The sequence below is a fragment of the Notothenia rossii genome (assembly GCF_949606895.1).
Source record: "Notothenia rossii genome assembly, chromosome: 7".
Lineage (NCBI taxonomy): Eukaryota > Metazoa > Chordata > Actinopteri > Perciformes > Nototheniidae > Notothenia > Notothenia rossii.
This window is the reverse complement of record NC_136905.1, coordinates 4977127-4998880: the sequence shown is the minus strand read 5'-3', so window position 1 is coordinate 4998880 and position 21754 is coordinate 4977127. Positions and strand designations below refer to the sequence as shown.

Sequence of the window (21754 nt, the reverse complement as noted above, 5' to 3'; positions counted from 1 at the left end):
AGCTTGACCCTGGATTAAGAAGGTCAGAAGGGAGAGCGGATTTTAAAGGGTTAGCGGAGCCTTATGATAGGCTTGTGAGATTAGAGCGAAGTGATTGGTTAAGCTGGGGAGTGACGCCCCCGATCACTGATTGAGAGGAGAGAGAGTAGTGACATGGAAATAGTAAATTAATGATTAAAGACGGTCTCCCTGGTTGAACTTGCGCTGAGCTTCATGAGTCTCAGATCAGTTCCACATGTTCTCCATCAGCTTCGTATGGCACCTTGGACATAACACAAGAAGAACATCCTTTTTGTTTTTGAAAGACAAATATTTATTAATTATCCAAACATTTCATTTAATCACATCCCATCAGTAAAGTCTGTTCAGTTTCACTTTCTCCACACCATGAATGTGTTTCATCTCAGCTATTTCAAACAGAATCATACAGGATTTCCTTATTGATTATTATCATGATAAGTTATGTTCTATAAAACATCAGAGTACCCACTTTCTATTTGGATAACAACAACAACAACAACAACAACAATTAGTCTGCAAAACAATAACATTTTATTTCCCAAGCAAAGACTCTAAGCTATTTAAAACAGAATAATACATGATTTCCTTATTGATTATGATCATGACAGTAAGTAATATCATTTAAAATAAACCTGTTATGATGAAATAAGTGTTATAACCATCTGGGAACTAATGTGTTAGTTAATTTGGGCAACAATAATAACATTTAATCCGTCAATAAATGTCTTAATTGTTTTAGAAAGTGGCCAGAATAAAATGTGTACAATTAAAGAAGCTCTGCTGCTTTCTCTCTGAAGACTCGTGCATTACAAGAGAAACAACAAACATGAATCAAAAGAAACATCCAACACAGATTTAGAGCAAAGTTTACAAATCAGTTCAGGTGAACAAGGATCCTCCTGAGCAGTGACAGCCTCCATGGCTACACAGACACAGGAAGGAGCCGGAAGAAAGTCCAACATCTACAGAACAACTCATGAGAAGATGTTGAAGCCCCGCCCATAATGTTTGATTGACAGCTGATCTCTGTGCAGTGAAGACATGGACAATCAGCTCTGATGGACACACGGTGAGTTTAAGAAGTAGAAGAGTTCCTCCAAGGACTTCAGGCTATTTGAGTTTACAAAACTCAGCAGTGTCTCCATAATCAAAATAAAGCCAAACTCCAGCATGTAGCGGCTGAGTGAATGTGGTCTGCACTCTGTGGAGGAGAGTCATGGTTTCAGAGACGCTGTAGAAGGACAGAACACCTGCTCTGTGATCCAGGTACACTCCTACTCTGGAGGACGGAGGACCTGAGACGGGAGTTTTGATGCTGTTGTAACGAAATAAATAAATGTTTTTGTCACAAATTAAGGACCAAGATTTGTCATTGAATCCAAATTCACTTCCCCCCCCTGCTCTGCTGATATTCTTGTATGCGACTGCTACACAAACTCCTCTCCCTCTCCGCTCCACCTCCCAGTAACAACGTCCAGTCAGACTCTCTCTACTCAGGACCTGAGGACAATAAGTGAATCTGTCTGGGTGACTAGAATGAGACTGTTGTTGTCTCGTGAGTGTTGCTTTTCTGCTCCCCTCAGATAATACCAGCCGTGTGTCTGCTGTGTTTGGATCCAGAGTGATCTCCTGTGAATATGTTAAGAACCCAGCTCTGGTGGTGGGCTCTGCTGCTGACGGTAAAACATCCACTTCAGTCGATGAGACGTTTGTCCATTCCTCTCTCAGGACGTCCTGTAGTTTGTCTCTGACTGCTGACAGGGCCGCCGTCATGTCCTCAAAGTATCTCAGAGGACGGATGTTGATGCTGGAGGAGTGTGTAGCTTCACTGAGGGCTGGCAGTGAGGAGGGGTAGCTGAGCAGAAACTGGTTGTGATCCTCTGTGAGAGACAGCAGCTTCAGCTCAGCGTCTCTCCTCTTCAGTTCAGAGATCTCCTGCTCCAGCTTCTCCTGGAGCTCTCTGACTCCACTCACTTCTCTCTTCTGCTGGGATCTGAGCTGCTGCTTCACATCAGAGCTTCTTTTCTCCATGAGACGGATCAGCTCAGTGAACACCTTCTCACTGTCCTCCACTGCTTTATCAGCAGAGCCATTGACGGCCTCCACCTCCTGCTGAAGCAGCTTCACCTCCTTCTCTCCGTCCTGGATTCTCTGCTGGATGTTTAGTCGACTCCCCTCCAGCTCTCTCTGCCTCTCAGTCCTCTCTGCTGCAGCTGACACCGTGTCGTGTCCTTTGTGTTCGTCCACAGAGCAGAGATAACAGATACTCTGCTGATCAGTGCGGCAGAACAGCTTCATCACCTCGTCGTGACGAGAGCAGATGTTCTCCTGGAGCTTCTTGGAGGGCTCCACCAGCTTGTGTTTCTTAAAGACAGGCAATTCATAATGAGGCTGGAGGTGTTGGTCACAGTAAGAGGCCACACACTGCAGGCAGGACTTACAGGCTCTCAGTTTCCTCCCAGTGCAGAAATCACAGGCCACATCTCCAGCTCCAGCATAGCAGAGATCAGCAGGAGCAGCTTGGAGTCCAGTCTTCTTCAGCTCCTCCACTAAAGCTGCTAACATGGTGTTCTTCAGCAGGACAGGCCTCGGTGTGAAGCTCTGCCTGCACTGAGGGCAGCTGTAGACTTCCTTCTCATCCTCTCCATCCCAGAAGCCTGTAATACACTTCATGCAGTAGCTGTGTCCACAGGGAGTAGCCACCGGATCCTTCAGTAGATCCAGACAGATGGAACAAGAGAAGGTTTCCCGGTCGAGCTGAACTCCTTTCTGCGCCATTTCGCCTCTCAGTAGCAGTGAGTGTGTGAGTTTCACTTCCTGATAACTGAAACTAGTGTGACTGGTTGTCTGAACAGCATGTGTGTGGGCGGTGAATGTGGCCTATCAGCTCTTGTACTTTACCCACATGTTGGTTACACCCATCCTCCTCAGTGTGGATCTGAAGGGGAGGAACCAGGAAATACAGAGTGGAGCGGGCTGTGTCTCAGAGCAGGAAGTAGAGAGAGGGCTTATCAAACAGCGTTCAGACTCTGACCTACACAGAGCCTCGGTTACAACCTGCTCTTCATTTGAAAAGAGCTTTTAGTTGTAAAATAAGTTGGTAAACTTACAAAATCTGAAGGGGGTTAAATACTTGTTTCCTCCACTGTAAATGTATAACCTCAATGTCCTGAAATAGCTGATTGATTTAATAGTTGGATGTGCAGAAAGTAGTTTTTTACTGCAAGTACTATAGAATTAGTATTAGTAGTAGTAGTAGTAGTAGTAGTAGTAGTAGTAGTAGTAGTAGTAGTAGTAGTATTGTGTGTGTGTGTGTGTGTGTGGGGGGGGGGGGCTTTTATATAGAAAAAACTCCTTATCCTGTGCATTCACACTAAATATGAACCTGAAAACTACACGTCCTCTTTAATTGACACCAAAATGCTGATTTGTGGTTGAAACCTTCTTTTAAATCTTTTATTTTTACCCTCCAACATATGTGTCTCTATAGCCGCGTTCACACCGGAGTACTTTTCCCACAATATTTCACCAGAACTACGATATATTTGCGTTGACACCAAAAATTCCCAGGAACTACATTAGTCCATGAGAACCTTTTTACCCCCTTTTCAGTCCCTGCTAGAGAGCAGGGACTTTCGTGGGATAAAAAGGTTCCTGTGTCTGATTGGCTGGGCGGAATGCAAACCACGCCCCGTAAAACTCCCAAAAACGTTTGTCAAGCCGCCATTTTATTATCCTCGCATTGCATTATTAGCATTAGCATTATTAGCATTAGCCCAGCGCAGAAATGCAGAGAGACTAACTTATATATACATATTAATTACATATTATATATAATTAGTTATTTAAGGAAAGATGGCGCCTGCCCATTAAGGGCTTTGTAGGTGAGAAGAATCATTTTAAATTCTATCCTGTGTTCAATAGGGAGCCAGTGTAAGGTAGCCTGCGTGCTGCAGCATTTTGAATCAGCTGAAGCGACTTAACTGATTTATTGGTACACCCTGATAATAAAGAATTACAATAGTCCAGACTAGAAGTAACAAATGCATGGACTAGTAGTTTATCTGCATCGTTTTGAGGCAAGATATGCCTGATTTTTGCAATGTTAGAAGAAAGGAGGCGGTCCTTGAGATTGATTTTATGTGGGCGTTAAAAGATAAATCCTGATCAAATATAACACCAAGATTCCTTAAAGTCTCACTGGAGGCCAAATGAATGCCATCCATAGTTAGTATATCTTTAGATAGTTTGTTTCGTAGATTCTTTGGGCCGAGTACAATAACTTCAGTTTTGGTCGTGTTTAACATCAAAAAGTTTAAGGTCATCCACGTTTTTAAGTCCTTAAGGCAGTATTGAATTTTATTTAGGTGATTGGTTTCATCAGGCTTAATGGATAAATATAGTTGAGTATCATCCGCATAACAATGAAAATGTACAGAATGATTCTTTATAATATTGCCTAGTGGAAGCATATACAGTGTGAACAAAATAGGTCCAAGCACTGAGCCCTGTGGCACTCCATGGCTCACTTTGGTTTGCATTGAAGATTCATCGTTGACATGTACAAACTGAGAGCGTTCAGATAGATAGGACCTAAACCAGCCTAAAGCAGTTCCCTGTATGCCAACTAAGTGCTCTAGTCTTTGCAATAAGATGTCATGGTCGATAGTATCAAATGCAGCACTGAGATCGCGCAAAACAAGAATAGAGGCAAGTCCCTTGTCTGAGGCTATTAGAAGGTCATTTGTGACTTTAACCAGAGCTGTCTCTGTGCATCTTCCGGTGCAGACTGAAAACTCATCTCTTTCAACTCCACTTCGAGCCTTAGAATTACAAACAAAGCACATATATACTAACAAAGGACTGGCTTATCTAAAGCCAGTTGAGTAGCACTTGAAATGTTTTAGCTCTATGAAACCTGATGTACTTATATGATTCTGTTTTCTTCAAGGTTGTATCTTCTTGGTCGAATGCACTTATTGTAAGTCGCTTTGGATAAAAGCGTCAGCTAAATGCAATGTAATGTAATGTACAAGATGTAATGGTTTTAAAATTGTAGTCACATTATTGGAACATTAGAAAAGAGGATTTGTGTTGGTGGATGTATTTATTAAAAATAAAAATGACTAAATGTCTTCCATCTTCATACCATCTCTCCATTTAATCGACTCTTTTTCTTTTTTTTTTAACCTGTTCCTATTGGTCGGATCCAGTCAGCCGACATGGGACAGATCATGTGACCCAGCTGCTGTTTTGACAGGTTATGGCTAGAAAGGATCCGTCTTGTGTAAAACTCTCGCGAGAGTTTGGCTGAACGTCACATGGCTGAATGTTTACGTTTGGCAGGCAGCCTTTCAGTTACGATCGTTAACATCAGTGGGCCACAGCAAATGATGATGAGAAGCTAAACTATCAATTAATTATTTTAATTACAGGGAGTGTGATTGTTGAAATAGGGTGTTAGCGGTCTTGCTGGTATTCAAAGAAGAATGACAATACTGTAGATCACCAACACTATGGTTTATTTTTTATTCACAGGCAAGTCAACGTTGTCGCAGTAAAAGTCCCAAGATAGCTCCTGGTGCAATAAAATGTTCCCTTGCAGTGTTTTACTATTATGTCTGATGTTTCTCTATTAATATTGCTGCTGCATTAATGTGTATGTTGCATCATGTTACTGCTGTAGATGTGTTTCCGAGCCGCTCCGATTACAACGAGAGTTACAACGAGAACGTGACGTCATATTTACACAAGACGGATCCTTTCTAGCCATAACCGTTTTGAGAGGAAGAAATGTCCTAACTTTTCCTGTTTACTGTTGTCTAAATCTCTGTTCTTTTGAGGCGTGTTACTGGATATCTTTTTCTAGAAATGTCTGGTTCTGCATAGAGGATCTTTTATTTGTCAGTCAATTTACAGATGTTTTCTCTTCAAGGTCATCTCTATATTTGTGTTACTCTCTAATGCTGGTTTATTTCTATTTCTATTGTGAGATGTCTATATTTTAGAATAGTATATTTCTACTCTTTTCATTAGTTTTTTATGGAAAATGCCTAGTTCTGTTTTGAGCTGCTGCAACAAAAAATGTTTCCCAAATTGGGATTAATAAAGTAAATGTTATCTTAATTTAAAGGTGGGGTGGGTAATTTTGAAAAAACCAGCTCGAGTGCGCTAGAATTTGAAAATACACAGCCGGAAAAAATCTGCTACTTCCTTACAGAGCCCCTCCTCCAACACACGAACGCGCACATGATCAATGAGGGCACGAGATAAATGTGTGCAAAGATGGAAGGATAACAGGCAGGTAGGCCATCCAGTTATTTTAGCCAGGCCGGCTCAGATGATTGGTCGTGCTTTTTACAGCGACACGGCTTCTTCCACAGATGACATTTTTTAATGGATTTTTTGTCAAAGCACTTCAGATATTCATTGCTATCGGGATGTTGAGAGCATTCCATGGAATATAACAAAAAGTGTATCTCGAGCCGGTTTCTCAAACTTACCTACCCCACCTTCAACTTATCTTATCTGGCTGTGGGTGTGCACCAGTAGGATGATTTATACAGAGTGAGAGGTCTGATTCTGCATAGAGGACCTTTGGCTGTTAGTGTGCACCAGTAGGATGATTTACAAAAAGTGAGCCGTCTGATTCTGCTTAGAGGATCTCTGACTGTGTGTGTGCATCAGTAGGATGATTTATACAGAGTGAGAGGTCTGGTTCTGCATAGAGGATCTTTGGCTGTGGGTGTGCACCAGTAGGATGATTTACACAGAGTGAGAGGTCTGATTTTGCTTAGAGGATCTTTGGCTGTGCAGCAGGAAGGGTTGACGTAGTACTCTGGTCGGTATCAGCGGACCCTTGATGGACAGGACGGCGGTGGTAAAGGTCGGGGCCGCGGCCAGCGCCAGTGTCTGTGCCCTGTTCGGTGGAGTGGTTCTGGCCCAGTACATCGTGGCCAAGAAGAAGCGAGCAGGCAAGAAAACCCGCATCATTGAAATGGTGAGTAAAACAAACCCATCCACACTCGTGCTGCGGAAAGGCAGATCAGATTAGAAACAGGAAGTCGGGAGTGTGAACCTTCGAAACAAAAGCACGCACCCCTTAAATGGATTTGAGAGTGGCAGTATCAGAATCAGAAACAGGTTTATTGCCAAGTAGATTTACACATACGAGGAATTTGTTTTGGTGTACATAATGCATACTTAAACACAGTTAAAGAAGATAAAAAGTAAGAACAACAAAATCAAATAAAAATGATGATAGAAAGATAATACTAATATACATTAAGATATAGAAAATGATATATATGAAATCTGGATCTGGATAAAACAACATAACTTGCAGTATACATATACAATAAAATATGTTTAGTATTGTCATGGAAAGTGGATGAGAGGTAGCTCGTGTACAAATGTGCAAAATATGTGGAGGGTTGTGCAGAACTGGCAATACTTAAATCAACACATTATGATAGTGATATGTGTGCCAAAATAACCTTACACATTATGAGATAGATTGATAGAGTAAGTAGGGCAGTAAATGCATAATATTTACTTTAAATGTTACCCTAAGCAACTCCTACAGGAGATGTGCCTTTATTCTGAAAATCTTACTCGGAAATATGACACCGTAATGTTGGTCACTTGACAGTAGTGTATCTACACAACGCTGTGCGCATGCGCGGATATTCCCAAAACGGCAGCTGTTTTTTTAGAGGTCATCACATTGCTGTTCTCCAACAGAAACAGCTCCTCTGTGTCCCAGATGACCCTCTGTGTGTCAGTGAAGCTCTGTGAAGCTCTCCCTCTGAAACAGAACAACAGAGAGTTCGCACTTCGCACTGTCCTGTCTCTCACCTGTCCGACAGGAAGCAGGCTGCTGCACAAATGTCAACATTCCTCACAAAGAGGTGCAGAACAGAGGAATGTAGGAAAGAAAACAATATATATAATGCGCCTCTTCGTTTTTAGGCGTGTGACACCTGTTATTTTTATACAGCAAATTATGTTGAAGACTTAGTTTGACGAACATTTTTAATTGAGCATTTAGGTATGTTTTACATTTGCCTGTATCAGCATAGACAACATAATTCCTGCTTTATTCGTTTTTGCAAAATATATTTTCTTGTTCGACTTTTAAACCTGTGCAGGCAAAACAAATAACCATGTGATATAAATATAATTGTATTGTATTATTGCTTTAGAAAAACACTTTTGTTTCTTTTTAACTTCCTGGGGGTATTATGGGTATTGGACCCATTTGATGATATCCCTTATTCATTCAAACAGAAGTGGTGGAAAATAAGTTGTTTTTGTTTTTCAAAAACCTGATTTTTGATCTGTGCTGCATGGATTTAAAACTTGATTTATTTCCAGTGTATGTAGACTTTGAATGTTGCATGTACAGCAGGGCGTTAGTATATACTGGGTGTAACTGTCAATAGGATTTATATGATTCACCTTTGAGTTATGTCGCTTCACTTTACAGGTGCATTTAAGGATGTACGGTCTATTTACACAGACACACAATCATTCAAGCTCACCTACCGCGAAGGATTGATCTCATATTCATCTGCCACTTTTCACTTCTCCTTATTTAAAGTAAAGTGTCACAATAGAGACGTTACATACTGATATACACCTGAACATCAGCAGGAGAGGACTCTTTAAAGTAGAGACACTACATACTGATATACACCTGAACATCAGCAGGAGAGGACTCTTTAAAGTAGAGACACTACATACTGATATACACCTGAACATCAGCAGGAGAGGACTCTTTAAAGTAGAGACACTACATACTGATATACACCTGAACATCAGCAGGAGAGGACTCTTTAAAGTAGAGACACTACATACTGATATACACCTGAACATCAGCAGGAGAGGACTCTTTAAAGTAGAGACACTACATACTGATATACACCTGGACATCAGCAGGAGAGGACTCTTTAAAGTAGAGACACTACATACTGATATGAATCTGAACATCAGCAGGAGAGGACTCTTTAAAGTAGAGACACTACATACTGATATACACCTGAACATCAGCAGGAGAGGACTCTTTAAAGTAGAGACACTACATACTGATATACACCTGAACATCAGCAGGAGAGGACTCTTTAAAGTAGAGACACTGCATACTGATATACGCCTGAACATCAGCAGGAGAGGACTCTTTAAAGTAGAGACACTACATACTGATATACACCTGAACATCAACAGGAGAGGACTCTTTAAAGTAGAGACACTACATACTAATATACACCTGAACATCAGCAGGAGAGGACTCTTTAAAGTAGAGACACTGCATACTGATATACGCCTGAACATCAGCAGGAGAGGACTCTTTAAAGTAGAGACACTACATACTGATATACACCTGAACATCAGCAGGAGAGGACCTCCTTAAGCTTATGTGTTTATTTTCAGTAAATGCTGCCAAATATTTGTGTTAATCAGATTTCATAGTGTTGTGAGAGACAAAGACAGAGCATGTAAAGAGCAATATTTGCTAGGTTATAACCTACTGCACACCAGACCATTTGACAATAGATGTAAGAAATGATAACACTAGACGATGAGTTGAGGGATGTAGTAGCCGCCGCAGCTTCCTACTAAAACCAGTTAGCTCACTTCCTGTCCGACCTCCAGCCTGGGAGCTTGGGACCATCTGTTTTGATGTTTCCTGACACTACAGAAGCACAAACATCCGCTCCGAACCCCAGGAGTCCAAGAGCCACATGACAGAAACTCACCCAGGCTTTCATTTGGTGTCCTGTGTAGACATTTCACCCGCACATTCCTCTGCTGAGCCAGTTTCGTGATTCTTGTAGGCTCATAAACACCCAACTGTGTCATTTCAGGAATACTTAGGCAGAAACGACAAAGCACATTCTTTGCTTCATTCCCGAAAGCCATTGTGATTTCTGTTTACAGCAGGCCTGCTCTTTGTTTTTAAGGGTCAAAGGTCAAAGGATAGACAGAACAATGCCATGAAGAATGGCAAGAAAAATAAACGAGTGCTGGTCAGAAAAGTGTAAAACATGATTTGTGTGTGTGTGTGTGTGTGTGTGTGTGTGTGTGTGTGTGTGTGTGTGTGTGTGTGTGTGTGTGTGTGTGTGTGTGTGTGTGTGTGTGTGTGTGTGTGTGTGTGTGTGTGTGTGTGTGTGTGTGTGTGTGTGTGTGTGTGTGTGTGTGTGTGTGTGTGTGTGTGTGTGTGTGTGTGTGTGTGTGTGTGTGTGTGTGTGTGTGTGTGTGTGTGTGTGTGTGTGTGTGTGTGTGTGTGTGTGTGTGTGTGTGTGTGTGTGTGTGTGTGTGTGTGTGTGTGTGTGTGTGTGTGTGTGTGTGTCTGAAGTTCGCACTGTGGGTCAAAATAATGCGCTGTGACCCCGAGGTAACTGTCATTACTGAGTGAAGTCCAATAGTCTCCGGTGAGCGCAACTGCGGAAGTCTTTCTTAAATCCTCCTTCGCTGTTTGGGCTTCATACAAGTTGTGTATTTTCGACACAGTGGTGGCTCTGGAAGGCAATTCATAAGTGCAGTCGTTGGATGCAACCCAAGTTATATCACGCAGCCCCTCGTCCTCCACAATGTAAATTGGCCTGCAAGCTGTAGCCACCCATTTAGCGATCTTTATTGAACGTTTTCAGCTCGTAGAGGTGTCCAGGCGTCTCCCCCGCACACTTTCAAGTGTGGTCTGCTGCTGCAAGCGGGCGGCAGGAGCGGGGCTGTCGGCATCAGCGGGTCTGTCGGCATCAGCAGTGTGCTTGGATTGTATAGATGGTATTTTAAACTCGATATGCTCTGAAACAAGGGGGCGGCCGAGGACAAAAAATGCACATGCGTTAATCGCGTTAAATTAACATTACAGTCCTTGGTCTAAAGCAAATTATACTTTCTCAATTGTGCATATCAATAGCAACCTGGGGTTCATATCTTGCTCATGTACACAGGATCCGCCAGGCATTTATCCACGATTTAGGATTAATGGCAGACTCTAGCTGTTGTTAACAGTTATATCTTTTTTTACCATTGTCCTATAGATGCATTTGTGTCCTACAGTTGGCCCTGGTGTATTTCAGAAGGCCTGTTTTTAACACATTGTCTCTGGTGGTTTACATTCAGAGCTGTGCACTGTTTGTTTCAAACTTGTGCAGCTTGGGTTGTTAAATGGAGGATCGGATGAGAGTGTAGTCCAGTAAGCGCTTGTTCACTTTGATCCAGACCTTCCTGTTTAATACGGTTGTGTGCAGTCAGTGTATCCTGTGACTATGATTAGACTGACACTAGATAACAAAGTGTGGTGTGATGTTGGTCATGTCTGGATCCTTACTGTGTCTTCAAAAGATACTGCCTTCAATGTGTTGCTCTTATTACTCTACCTCACTGGTTGTTGTACTGATAGTCTATGAATACAGTTAGGTCGTTGCTTTTTGTGCTACGTCCAGCCGAGATGTCTGCTGCAAACATGATTTAGTGCCTGACTGTTAGTTGAAGATGAAACTGTGTGTCTCGTCTTATCGATCTCTGGAGGGCAGAACAGAGCCACACTTGAACCTCAAGGCTGCTGTTTCTTCTGGGAAATAACAACCAGGAGAGAAATCAGCCCTCCTGGATGTATATTTATGGAAAGGGGCAAATACAATAAGACCAAGGCAACACACACAGACTTTGGAGTACTTTATTCAGTATATCCAGTACACAGTGGTTTCTTTAATTTGATCAGCAAGATGCCCGTTTACATACTGGGTTTATTTCCCATGTTTCAAAACGAATGCTTTCTCTAGAATCACTAAAGCAATGAGCATCCGTTTTTGAGCAGGATCATATTAGAGGTGATCTGTAGCAAAGTGCCAATGGCTTAGCAAGCCTTTCAGCAACTAGACACCACAGTCTCTATAATGCCTAGTGCTGGAAGCATCACTGTAGCTCTTTGGGACTTCTGACCTTTCTGCAAAGAGGAAACATGAACATCTCCTTGGCAAGCTAACCCTAACCCGTGGAAATTGATTCTATGAAGACATGTTGATGACTTGGTTTCCTTGATCGTTCACAAGGTATTTATTTGGTTAGGGTTTGGCAATCATTCAGCATTATTAGCCACTTCATTTTGACACAATTCTAATATCAATAGTACGATTTACACTGCCCCTCTTTTGCAATTAAGTCCAATTTTAATAATAGCCCTTACAGCAAGACATCTTGAATGTGAACATGCATATCTTTTTTATTATAGGATTGTGTTAGTCTTCAAATCAGTCTAATCTATCAGTAGTGTGGGAGTTCTGTTGATTCAACAACAAGAGAAAGGAACTCCATTTGAACTTGGGTCGGGTCCATCCCCCTCTTACAGCGGCCATGCTGCTTTATCAGTAGCAACAGATGGCGGTATCCATAAGAACCAGAGCAGTTCTGAGGTGGGGCCACAGGACACTGATAAAGGGCCTTGTTACAAAAGCAGGCCCTTGCTACATTAATCACACCCAGACATGTCTTAACATCACACCAGGTTCACATCATTAAGAATGGGTTAATGTCTTGTTTCAGCTTGGAGGATTCATGTACTTGTGGGAGTGCCAACATTCAGTTTTGACAGGTGTTGATGTATTGGATTTGCAATTTTTAACTGGCTGATAAGAAAACGTCCCCCCATCTAAACTGCGTAGAGCATATTTTTTGTAGAGTACATTTATTATCAGACCTCGTGCTCAGTAATTAACCGTCATGAGGATGTAATTTAGTCTGTGTGATCGCTATAATTAGTAGTGTAATGGACGTTGGGTATGAAGTGTTTTCTAGAACTTCAAGAAAAGGGTCCGTGAGAAGAGGAACAAACTGACTTGAGGTCACTAGGTCTCAGAGAAATCCCCTTTTAGAGTAGATGTGTTGGGATTTATCTTTGATTTTTATAATTGCTCTCTTGAAATTCTTAAAAAGCTGAAGGTTACTCGCTAGTGTTTCTAACTCACTAGAGACCATGCTTGTTATTAATAAAGAGGGTGGGAAGTGGGAACCAATGGGATTTTTGAAAATTGTCAGAGAATATGATCCGTGCCCAAAACATGTTTATTTATGATTGTTCAGCACGATAATCTTCACATATACACATCCATTTATAATGATTTAAGCGTTAATACAATCGCCAGAGGTATAAAGCTAATGTTGGGCTATAAAGGAACTACAGCACGGTCACTTGACTTCACGTCACCACCGCTAAGCTAAAGGTAGCTAATGTTGAGCTATAAAGGAACTACAGCACGGTCACATGACTTCACCTCACCACCGCTAAGCTAAAGGAGTCTAATGCTGGGCTATAAAGGAACTACAGCACGGTCACATGACTTCACGTCACCACCGCTAAGCTAAAGGTGGCTAATGTTGGGCTATAAAGGAACTACAGCACGGTCACATGACTTCACGTCACCACCGCTAAGCTAAAGGTGGCTAATGTTGGGCTATAAAGGAACTACAGCACGGTCACATGACTTAACGTCACCACCGCTAAGCTAAAGGTGGCTAATGTTGGGCTATAAAGGAACTACAGCACGGTCACATGACTTCACCTCACCACCGCTAAGCTAAAGGAGTCTAATGTTGGGCTATAAAGGAACTACAGCACGGTCACATGACTTCACGTCACCACCGCTAAGCTAAAGGTGGCTAATGTTGGGCTATAAAGGAACTACAGCACGGTCACATGACTTCACGTCACCACCGCTAAGCTAAAGGTGGCTAATGTTGGGCGTGATGATGTTTAATAGTTTCATTTAGACACTCGTTAGTAACCACAGTTTTTAAGACACATTAGATTACCACCAATGGAGTATTCACTGTGTTTTATGTCGTAGAACAAAACGTGAACATCTCGTAAACTTGTTTTAACCACACACCTTTATTCAGGCATCTACGTGCCAAAATGCTGACTTATTCCCAGGTTTAAGGACTCATTCCTGCATGGTGCTGTTAGCAGAAGATGCAGTCCTATCAGTATGAGCAGAGTTATTTGTCAGAGGTGTATCCTTTTAATGAACAGTGCTGGGATCAGTCATCTCTCAGGTGGTTTTCTCAGGTGAGAAGAGAATTACAGCTCATGAACTGTCCGCTGTCAGTTTAACACTCAGAGGGGCTCTGCACTTTGTCATTGATGATCTTTAACCCCAACAATCAGTTACCTTTGCTACAGCTTATGTAGATCAGGTGGGATTTCAGAGGAATGCTTGGGGCAGGGTTAAAAAAGCACATTGACCGCTGTTGGAAAAAAGTCTATAGGACTGATAACAGGCATTTTCTGTGTGTGTGAGGCTTTGCAGCAGCATGCGAAGAAGGACAACGCTTCAAAACACACCCAACATTTCTACCGAACAACCTTTAAATCCTCACCATCAGGGTCTGGGTGGGGACAGGATTGAATGTGACCCGATCGGATTATATAATGCTTTTGTTTGTACAAGACAACACTGCATGACTAATGAGAGGTCAAGGTTCATATTTAAAACACACATTTGTGTTGAAGTCTGTGATGCAGCGATGTAGTTCCTTGACATAAAAGTCCCCACTATTTTTTTTCCAGTACATTTGTAAATGTTATGTCGGATAATGTCCAAGTTTTCCTCTCTTATTCACCACTTTAATCTCTTGAGCATACTTGCCAACCCTCCCGATTTTCGCGGGAGACTCCCGATTTCATTGCCCTCTCCCGGTTTCCTCCCGGGTTCATATTTCTCCCGATTTCTGACAAAATCAGATTTACTCTGGACTGTTTCCACTCTGACTTTAATACAGCTACATCATTGTTTGGTTTCCATGGTAACACGTCTCTTTAGTAGCGCACGCAACTGAAAGTCTGACAGGGTGAGGCAGATAGTCACAGAAAACAGAACAAGAATTGACAACTACTCTACTCTCTGCTCACTCCTTTCCTGCCCACACATATCATCATCACCATCAAGGATGGTGCTACAGGCCGCACTTAGAACTACAATAAGCATGTTAATGTTAATCTAACAGCTCCGGCATTTTGAAATGCTCCCGATTTCTGAGGTCTCAAGGTTGGCAAGTATGCTCTTGAGTATTTGACCAAACACCTGTTCCCCACTAATAATTATCCAAGCCGTTTGTGTCCACGTGATCAGAAACCACTACAACAGTATTTGCTGCACTTTTTGTTCTTGGCTGTTCGGTCACGCAGATTTCTACTCGCACTTGTTTTCGTGCACAGTAATGTTATGGCCTTTGGTGTAGAGCAATCATCTGCTCAGAGTTACACTTTTTATAAGCCCTTTTGCTCCCCTTTTAAATCCGGTAGAGTTCTTCTGCAAGTCCAGTCAACACCATGGGCTTGTGTACGGTTAGCAACCTAGTTATTTGGAAGTCATGGTATGCAAGGCATTTGAGGACGAGGTAATCTCGTGTCCCTGTCTCCGATGTCGTCCAGCAAGTGTGTGTGTGTGTGTGTGTGTGTGTGTGTGTGTGTGTGTGTGTGTGTGTGTGTGTGTGTGTGTGTGTGTGTGTGTGTGTGTGTGTGTGTGTGTGTGTGTGTGTGTGTGTGTGTGTGTGTGTGTGTGTGTGTGTGTGTGTGTGTGTGTGTGTGTGTGTGTGTGTGTGTGTGTGTGTGTGTGTGTGTGTGTGTGTGTGTGTGTGTGTGTGTGTGTGTGTGTGTGTGTGTGTGTGTGTGTGTGTGTGTGTGTGTGTGTGTGTGTGTGTGTGTGTGTGTGTGTGTGTGTGTGTGTGTCCTGACGTTGAACTTTGACCCTCATGACCTTCCATGTGCCGTCAAGCTATTTCCTGCGTGTGTTTGGAGGGGGGGGGGGGTTGTTGTGTGTTAAAATGTGTTTGCTCAGCAGCTAGTCCTTCTGATTGATTTTAAAGGTCTATTTGTCAAGGGGTCAGAGGTCACATTGCTGGTACAAGAGAGGTACCAATTTTCCTCGTTTTTGTGTGTGGGTGTTGAGATCGGTTAGTTGAAATGGCCGTTGCGTTTCTGTTAGGGCTGGACGATTTTAAAATAAATTGCCACTATTTTCACTTATTATGCAATATTAGAAGGAATGACAATTATGTAAACATTTTTCGAAAAAATATGTATCTTCAAATAATCTTCAGAGCTAAATATGTAGAATACCGGTTTTAAGCCGGGACTTTGGCTTCCTGCGATTTTTAATATCGCTCTAGTACATGTTGAGATAAAAATAAATCGATATATTGTGCAGCCCTTGTTTGTGGTTGTGGGTGTGGGTGTGTCTCACCGCAAAGGGGGCGGAGTTACGTTGTCTAAAATATTTCCACAACGCCCCCCTGCTGCCTGCCAGTTGCTGCAGATATAAAAGCCCTCTGCGGCAACACAATCTTTTCCTCACTCCTGTTTCAGCTGACACAACAAACCTGTGGTAAGTATGTGTAGCTATGTGTGTGTGTGTGTGTAGCTATATGTGTGTGTTTTTGTATATGTGGATGTGTTAACTGTTTATAGTCCAGGCTGTAGCAATTTTTTTAACAGTACAAAACAATCTACATAATCTTGCAATAAAAGGTAATTTATTTTGCTCCGGTTGCTGATGCTCTGACCTTTGACCTCAGTATTTTCTGCTTGTAATGTTAATCCAGATATTGAGGCTTTTTTTACCCGCTTACTTCTGGTAGATTGTAATAATAAAACCCGCTCAAGTGTTTTGAATTTTGCTAAATATAATACGGCTCTAGACTGAGCTGCAGCACATCTGGCTGTATCACATTCAGTGATCCAACATGTGTTTTTAATTGAAGCAGTATTTTATGTTTCAGATTCCTTTCAAGAACAAGATTAAAGTTCACCGAACGATTCTGAATTAATATATAAATGCGATAAATTTGACTGATACTGCAATTTGATTTTCAATATAGAGAGGATTAATGTAATTTGATATGCTTTTACAAGGATCTGTATCAAACTGAAGAATATGATGTGTTGGCAAGGACATATCGGCAGCACCTCAATATTTAATTTAAATAGTTTTATCTGATACATATTTGTTTTTTTTAAATATCCTCCTGCATTTTGAACACTGCTGTTTTTGATATTGCGATAAAATACAATTTGAATAATTGTCCTGCCCTAATTCTGCTATCATCAGATGATCACACTGTAAAACACACACTGCTACCTTACTCATACTGAAATGTAATGTACAACTACACGCGTCAATGTTTTCTCAAAGGCAATACTGCAAAACAATCGAGAATCGGAGAGTGACACACCTTTTCTTTGAGTACAAACCTTTACTCAGCAGATATTAGGTGTTGGCTCTTTGCAATATTACACAAGTGTGTGTTATTCTTATTAGAGAGTTGTCTGGAAAGAAGATTTATTTTTAGTTTGTGTTCTAGGTTTTATGTTTCTGATGCTGATAATATAAGAAGGCGGAAGTGGGGACGTTGCTGTTTGTATTTGTGTGTTTTAGTCCTTATGTTATTTGCCTTTCATCAGCACTGTGTGTGTAACACTCAACTGTCAACGTTGTTGTGTCAGAAAGAGCTTTAAAGGGGATGTTCAGAGGCCTGTACTACGAAGACGGTTCAACCTAACCTGGATATGTTTGAGTTAGCCGGTTGGCCTAATCCAAAACATACACGCTCTCGCTAAACGGTCCTACGACGCGGGTTATCAAGTGGATCGCTCAAGCCAGCCGTGTCCTATCTAGTTAGGTGCGCGTTCACATGAAAGGAGTGGTATTTGGAGCATTCAACCAATCACAAACATGGAGAAGCGTACTGACAGCGCAGCGTCATACTTCCTGAATCAAAGGTCAACTATAATATTAAACAAATATGAAGAAGTTAAACTTTCAAACATCCATGACTTAAACACTTTATCCAGGATGAAAGCCACATAGCTGCACCTGCAAGGTGAATACAGCTGGTAACAGAAAAAGTGTTTGAATGCGTCCATTAACAGGTTTATGATATCACTGCCCCGTCTAAGACACCATCTGACTTTAATTACATTTGTCTCGAGTGTTTCGTCAACTTAATGTGTTGCTTAAAATAATACTTCTGCATACAGTATGTGACACTGAGTGTTGCACGGCCAGATACGGCTCAGCTGACTCAGATAAGGAGATATATGATACATTATGATGTGATATGCCTCGGACTGTACTTAATGCTACTCTGATCCGGTTACTTATGTTGTGCCAGATATTTAAGTAAGCTTTCTTAACGCAAATGTTATAATAGTCAGATTGCTCTGAAGATAGGAGGTGATATTATATTAATGTTCACGTTCACACAGTCGATGATTTTTGCCGGCCGTCTTTCCTGCAACGGCAGCTTTTCTGTATTTCCTTTCTCCTGTAATATGACTTGATCGCTTTAAACTCCGCACACTGAGCTCTGATTGGTCAGCAGGCGGTGCTTTCACTGAGTTGAGCTCTTAGCCTGCAACCTAACCTGCTCCGGAGCAGGCTAGCCTCTCAGCATAAGTTACCATGGAGATCTAGCCTGCTAAAAAGAGAACCAGCGTCTTAGGACCGGAAACCCAGAGTTTTCCCTGAAGTTAGCCGCTAAGAGAACATCCTGCTTCGTAGTACAGGCCTCTGGTGTATATCAGTATGTAGTGTCTCTACTTTAAAGAGTCCTCTCCTGCTGATGTTCAGGTGTATATCAGTATGTAGTGTCTCTACTTTAAAGAGTCCTCTCCTGCTGATGTTCAGGTGTATATCAGTATGTAGTGTCTCTACTTTAAAGAGTCCTCTCCTGCTGATGTTCAGGTGTATATCAGTATGTAGTGTCTCTACTTTAAAGAGTCCTCTCCTGCTGATGTTCAGGTGTATATCAGTATGTAGTGTCTCTACTTTAAAGAGTCCTCTCCTGCTGATGTCCAGGTGTATATCAGTATGTAGTGTCTCTACTTTAAAGAGTCCTCTCCTGCTGATGTTCAGGTGTATATCAGTATGTAGTGTCTCTACTTTAAAGAGTCCTCTCCTGCTGATGTTCAGGTGTATATCAGTATGTAGTGTCTCTACATGTCTCCATGCTTTAATGTTCAAAAAGCTCTTTATTTTTCTCATACTGCCTGTGCTGCAGCACCTCTTTTCACCCTCTGTCTGAATAAATAAATAAAATAAAGATTCCAACATCAGTTTAAAACCCTCTTTCCCTCTCTCTCCCTGCAGATGCCTCAGTTTGAGAAGCCGACGGTGCACATGAGGGACCCCGAGAGGGTGGAGCAGATCATCTGCGGCCTCATCAAAGGAGGCGCGTCCAAACTACAGGTAGATACCCTGAAGCCGTGTCAAACAGCGCCACCTGGTGGTACTGAAGCTGTGGCAACTGGAAAATAGAGATTTATAAGCTGTAAATAATCTAAATGCAACATAACCTACATAGCATCAGGTCTAAAACCACCAGACTCAGGATCAGTTTCACCCCACTGGCCATAAGACTGGTAAACACCTGAACTTTTGAAAGAACATTCATAACCTTCATCTGTTTGCAACTCATATATATCAATATGCCAATTACTTGTATATAGACTATTCTTGCACTATTTCTATTATATTCAAATGTATTTGTATTTACTTGTACTATTTTAAGTGTTTTATTGTGTTGCACTGTGGGAGGAGCCTAAGATGTTCATTGTCATATCTACACTGTAGTTTTGTACACATGACACAAAAAGCCTTGAATCTTGAATCCAATAACCTTTTGATAAATATGGGGAGGGGGAAATCGATACCGGAAATAATCAAGATCCATGTAGAATCCATTTTTCTAAAATAACAACCCTACAAAATAACAAGATATGGCTACTGGTAAACAGTTATCCCACAACAAGACAACGCTGTGTCAAGCATTATTATTTTTAACATAGAAATTACGTAAATATACTTGTTTTTTGTACGATTTGATTTAGAAAAGGACATGGTTTTTAACGATAAAACAACTACCAATTGTATTTATCTAAAAGTAGGCTTTTGTTTTTAATAACTTGAGCTTTTGTGTTGAATTATTGAAAATGTAGCAATTATGAAATAATCAGTATTTATGTGTGCAAGTTTAGTTTGAATACACGTTACCTTTGTGCTCATGTATTATTTCCAAATCATGAACTCAAATAGTCCAATCATACCAAGAGATGAATGCGTTAACTGAAATGTTTTTGAGCCTGTAGACTAGCACAGAAAACCCAGAGTTTCCGGTATGTTTCCGGTAAACGTAATGTCCTCGACTCTGTTGCAGATCATCACGGACTTCGACATGACGTTGAGCAAGTTCGCTGTCAACGGAAAACGCTGCCCGTCCTGTCACAGTAAGTACGGCGAGAACACGAGACATGTCTCAATGTCACGTTTAGGCTGAAGAAGTATTACTTTAAGGGCCCTATTCTGCTCCTTTGGGGTTTTCCCTTCCCTTTAGTGTAGGTTTTAATAATAATAATACATTTTATTTATATAGCGCTTTTCACAACTCAAAGACACTTTACAGTATGAGGGAGGGTAGACAAACAAGGACAGGCAAACAAATAAATATAGTAAAATAAACCAAAAAAAGGCAGTCAAGAGGAAGTTGATTGAGAGGGGAGGGGGCTTATGGGTAGACAGAGTTGAAAAGATGTGTTTTGATGCGGGACTGAAAGACTGTGAGAGACTCAGGCCGTTTCTCAATCGCGATTACGCTTGCTTGTTAGCACATGTCTTCCGAGTCACTTGCTTCAGAAGCTAGGCAAGAATACTAACTGGCATTCGGAAAACGAAGAGTTGAACAGGCGAGCAAGTGTGCAGGTGTGCGTCATATGAGAGGCCCCGCCTTACATTTTCCGCCACAGATTTGGGGAAATTGGTCCGTGCGCAAAGCATTGTGGGGATTTTAAGGACGCGAAGTCTACCCATGTGCAGCCTCGAAATTACCCCCAAACCAAGGACGCAGCCTCGGTGGAATTCCAAGTATACTGGAGATTGGAACAGTCCTTCGGCGGCACTCGATGACGTAGCATCCTTGAAATATTGGCTTGGAAGCCAGTTTCCTCGAGATTGAGAAACGGCCACTGAGTCACGGAGATCTTGGGGGAGGGAATTCCAGAGCCTAGGAGCTGCCACTGAGAAGGCTCTGTCCCCAACAGTGTTAATCTTGGCAGCTGTTATTGATTTAGTCTTAGTCTTTAGACGAAAATGGTTATTAGTTTCAGTCACATTTTAGTCATTCCTATCCTTTGTAGTTTTAGTCGACGAAAACTCAAAACGTTTTAGTCAACTTTTAGTTGATGAAAAATTACATTTTAGTCAAAATGTGTCTCTATACTCTCTGAATGCTCCATCCCCGGCAGATGTCTGTGTCCGCTGCAGCATGTCTGTTAGGCCCCGCCCCCCGCACACAGAGAGAGACAGGGAGATCGCTCTTCTGGAGTGAAGAGAGCGGAAATAATGATATTGCAAGTTAGAAATGTAAGATGCATTTTGACAGGCAAGACGGACACTTGAGGGAAAATATGCTGCATTTTGAATGTCCGATAGTCCACCATTAACACCTTAGTCCCTTCTCGTCTCGTCAACGAAAACTAAATATACATTTCGTCATAGTTTTTATTATCAAGAATCTATTTTTAGCTCGTCATCGTCTCGTCTTAGTCCTGTAAAAAAGGTTGTTGACGAACATTTTTCGTCATAGTTTTCGTTGACGAAATTTAACACTGGTCCCCAAAGCTGCAGAGAGTGGATGTGGGAATGGATAGGAGTCCGGCTGCGGTGGATCTGAGGGA

General features: G+C 41.7%; 2 protein-coding genes across 3 annotated transcripts in view; one reads left to right on the top strand and one right to left on the bottom strand.

Moving 5' to 3' along the window:
- Nucleotides 1-295: 295 nt before the first annotated feature.
- Nucleotides 296-3231, bottom strand: LOC307012790 (E3 ubiquitin/ISG15 ligase TRIM25-like). The gene is made up of 2 exons (XM_079639955.1): nt 1453-3231; nt 296-1336 (listed from the first exon to the last, which is right to left on the bottom strand). The coding sequence occupies exons 1-2, from the start codon at nt 2797-2799 to the stop codon at nt 1244-1246; spliced, it is 1440 nt and encodes a 479-aa protein (XP_079496081.1). The 5' UTR covers nt 2800-3231; the 3' UTR covers nt 296-1243.
- Nucleotides 3232-6780: 3549 nt separating this feature from the next.
- Nucleotides 6781-21754, top strand: part of nt5c3a (5'-nucleotidase, cytosolic IIIA) — a 23759-nt gene continuing 8785 nt past the window's right edge. The window contains exons 1-3 of one of the 2 annotated variants that reach the window (XM_079640004.1): nt 6781-7021; nt 19173-19271; nt 20239-20308. In XM_079640004.1, the coding sequence (XP_079496130.1) occupies nt 6884-7021; nt 19173-19271; nt 20239-20308 (307 nt within the window). In that variant the 5' untranslated portion in view covers nt 6781-6883. Of the gene's footprint in view, nt 7022-16364; nt 16410-19172; nt 19272-20238; nt 20309-21754 lie in introns of those variants that run through there. The other variant, XM_079640005.1, reaches the window with a different exon arrangement.

Excerpts from the sequence above, each read along its gene's own strand:
- LOC307012790 (XM_079639955.1), bottom strand. The coding sequence starts at position 2,799 with ATGGCGCAGAAAGGAGTTCAGCTCGACCGGGAAACCTTCTCTTGTTCC. Across the intron at positions 1,337-1,452 it reads GGAGAGGGAGAGGAGTTTGT|CATCAAAACTCCCGTCTCAG; the intron begins GTAGCAGTCGCA and ends TCGTTACAACAG.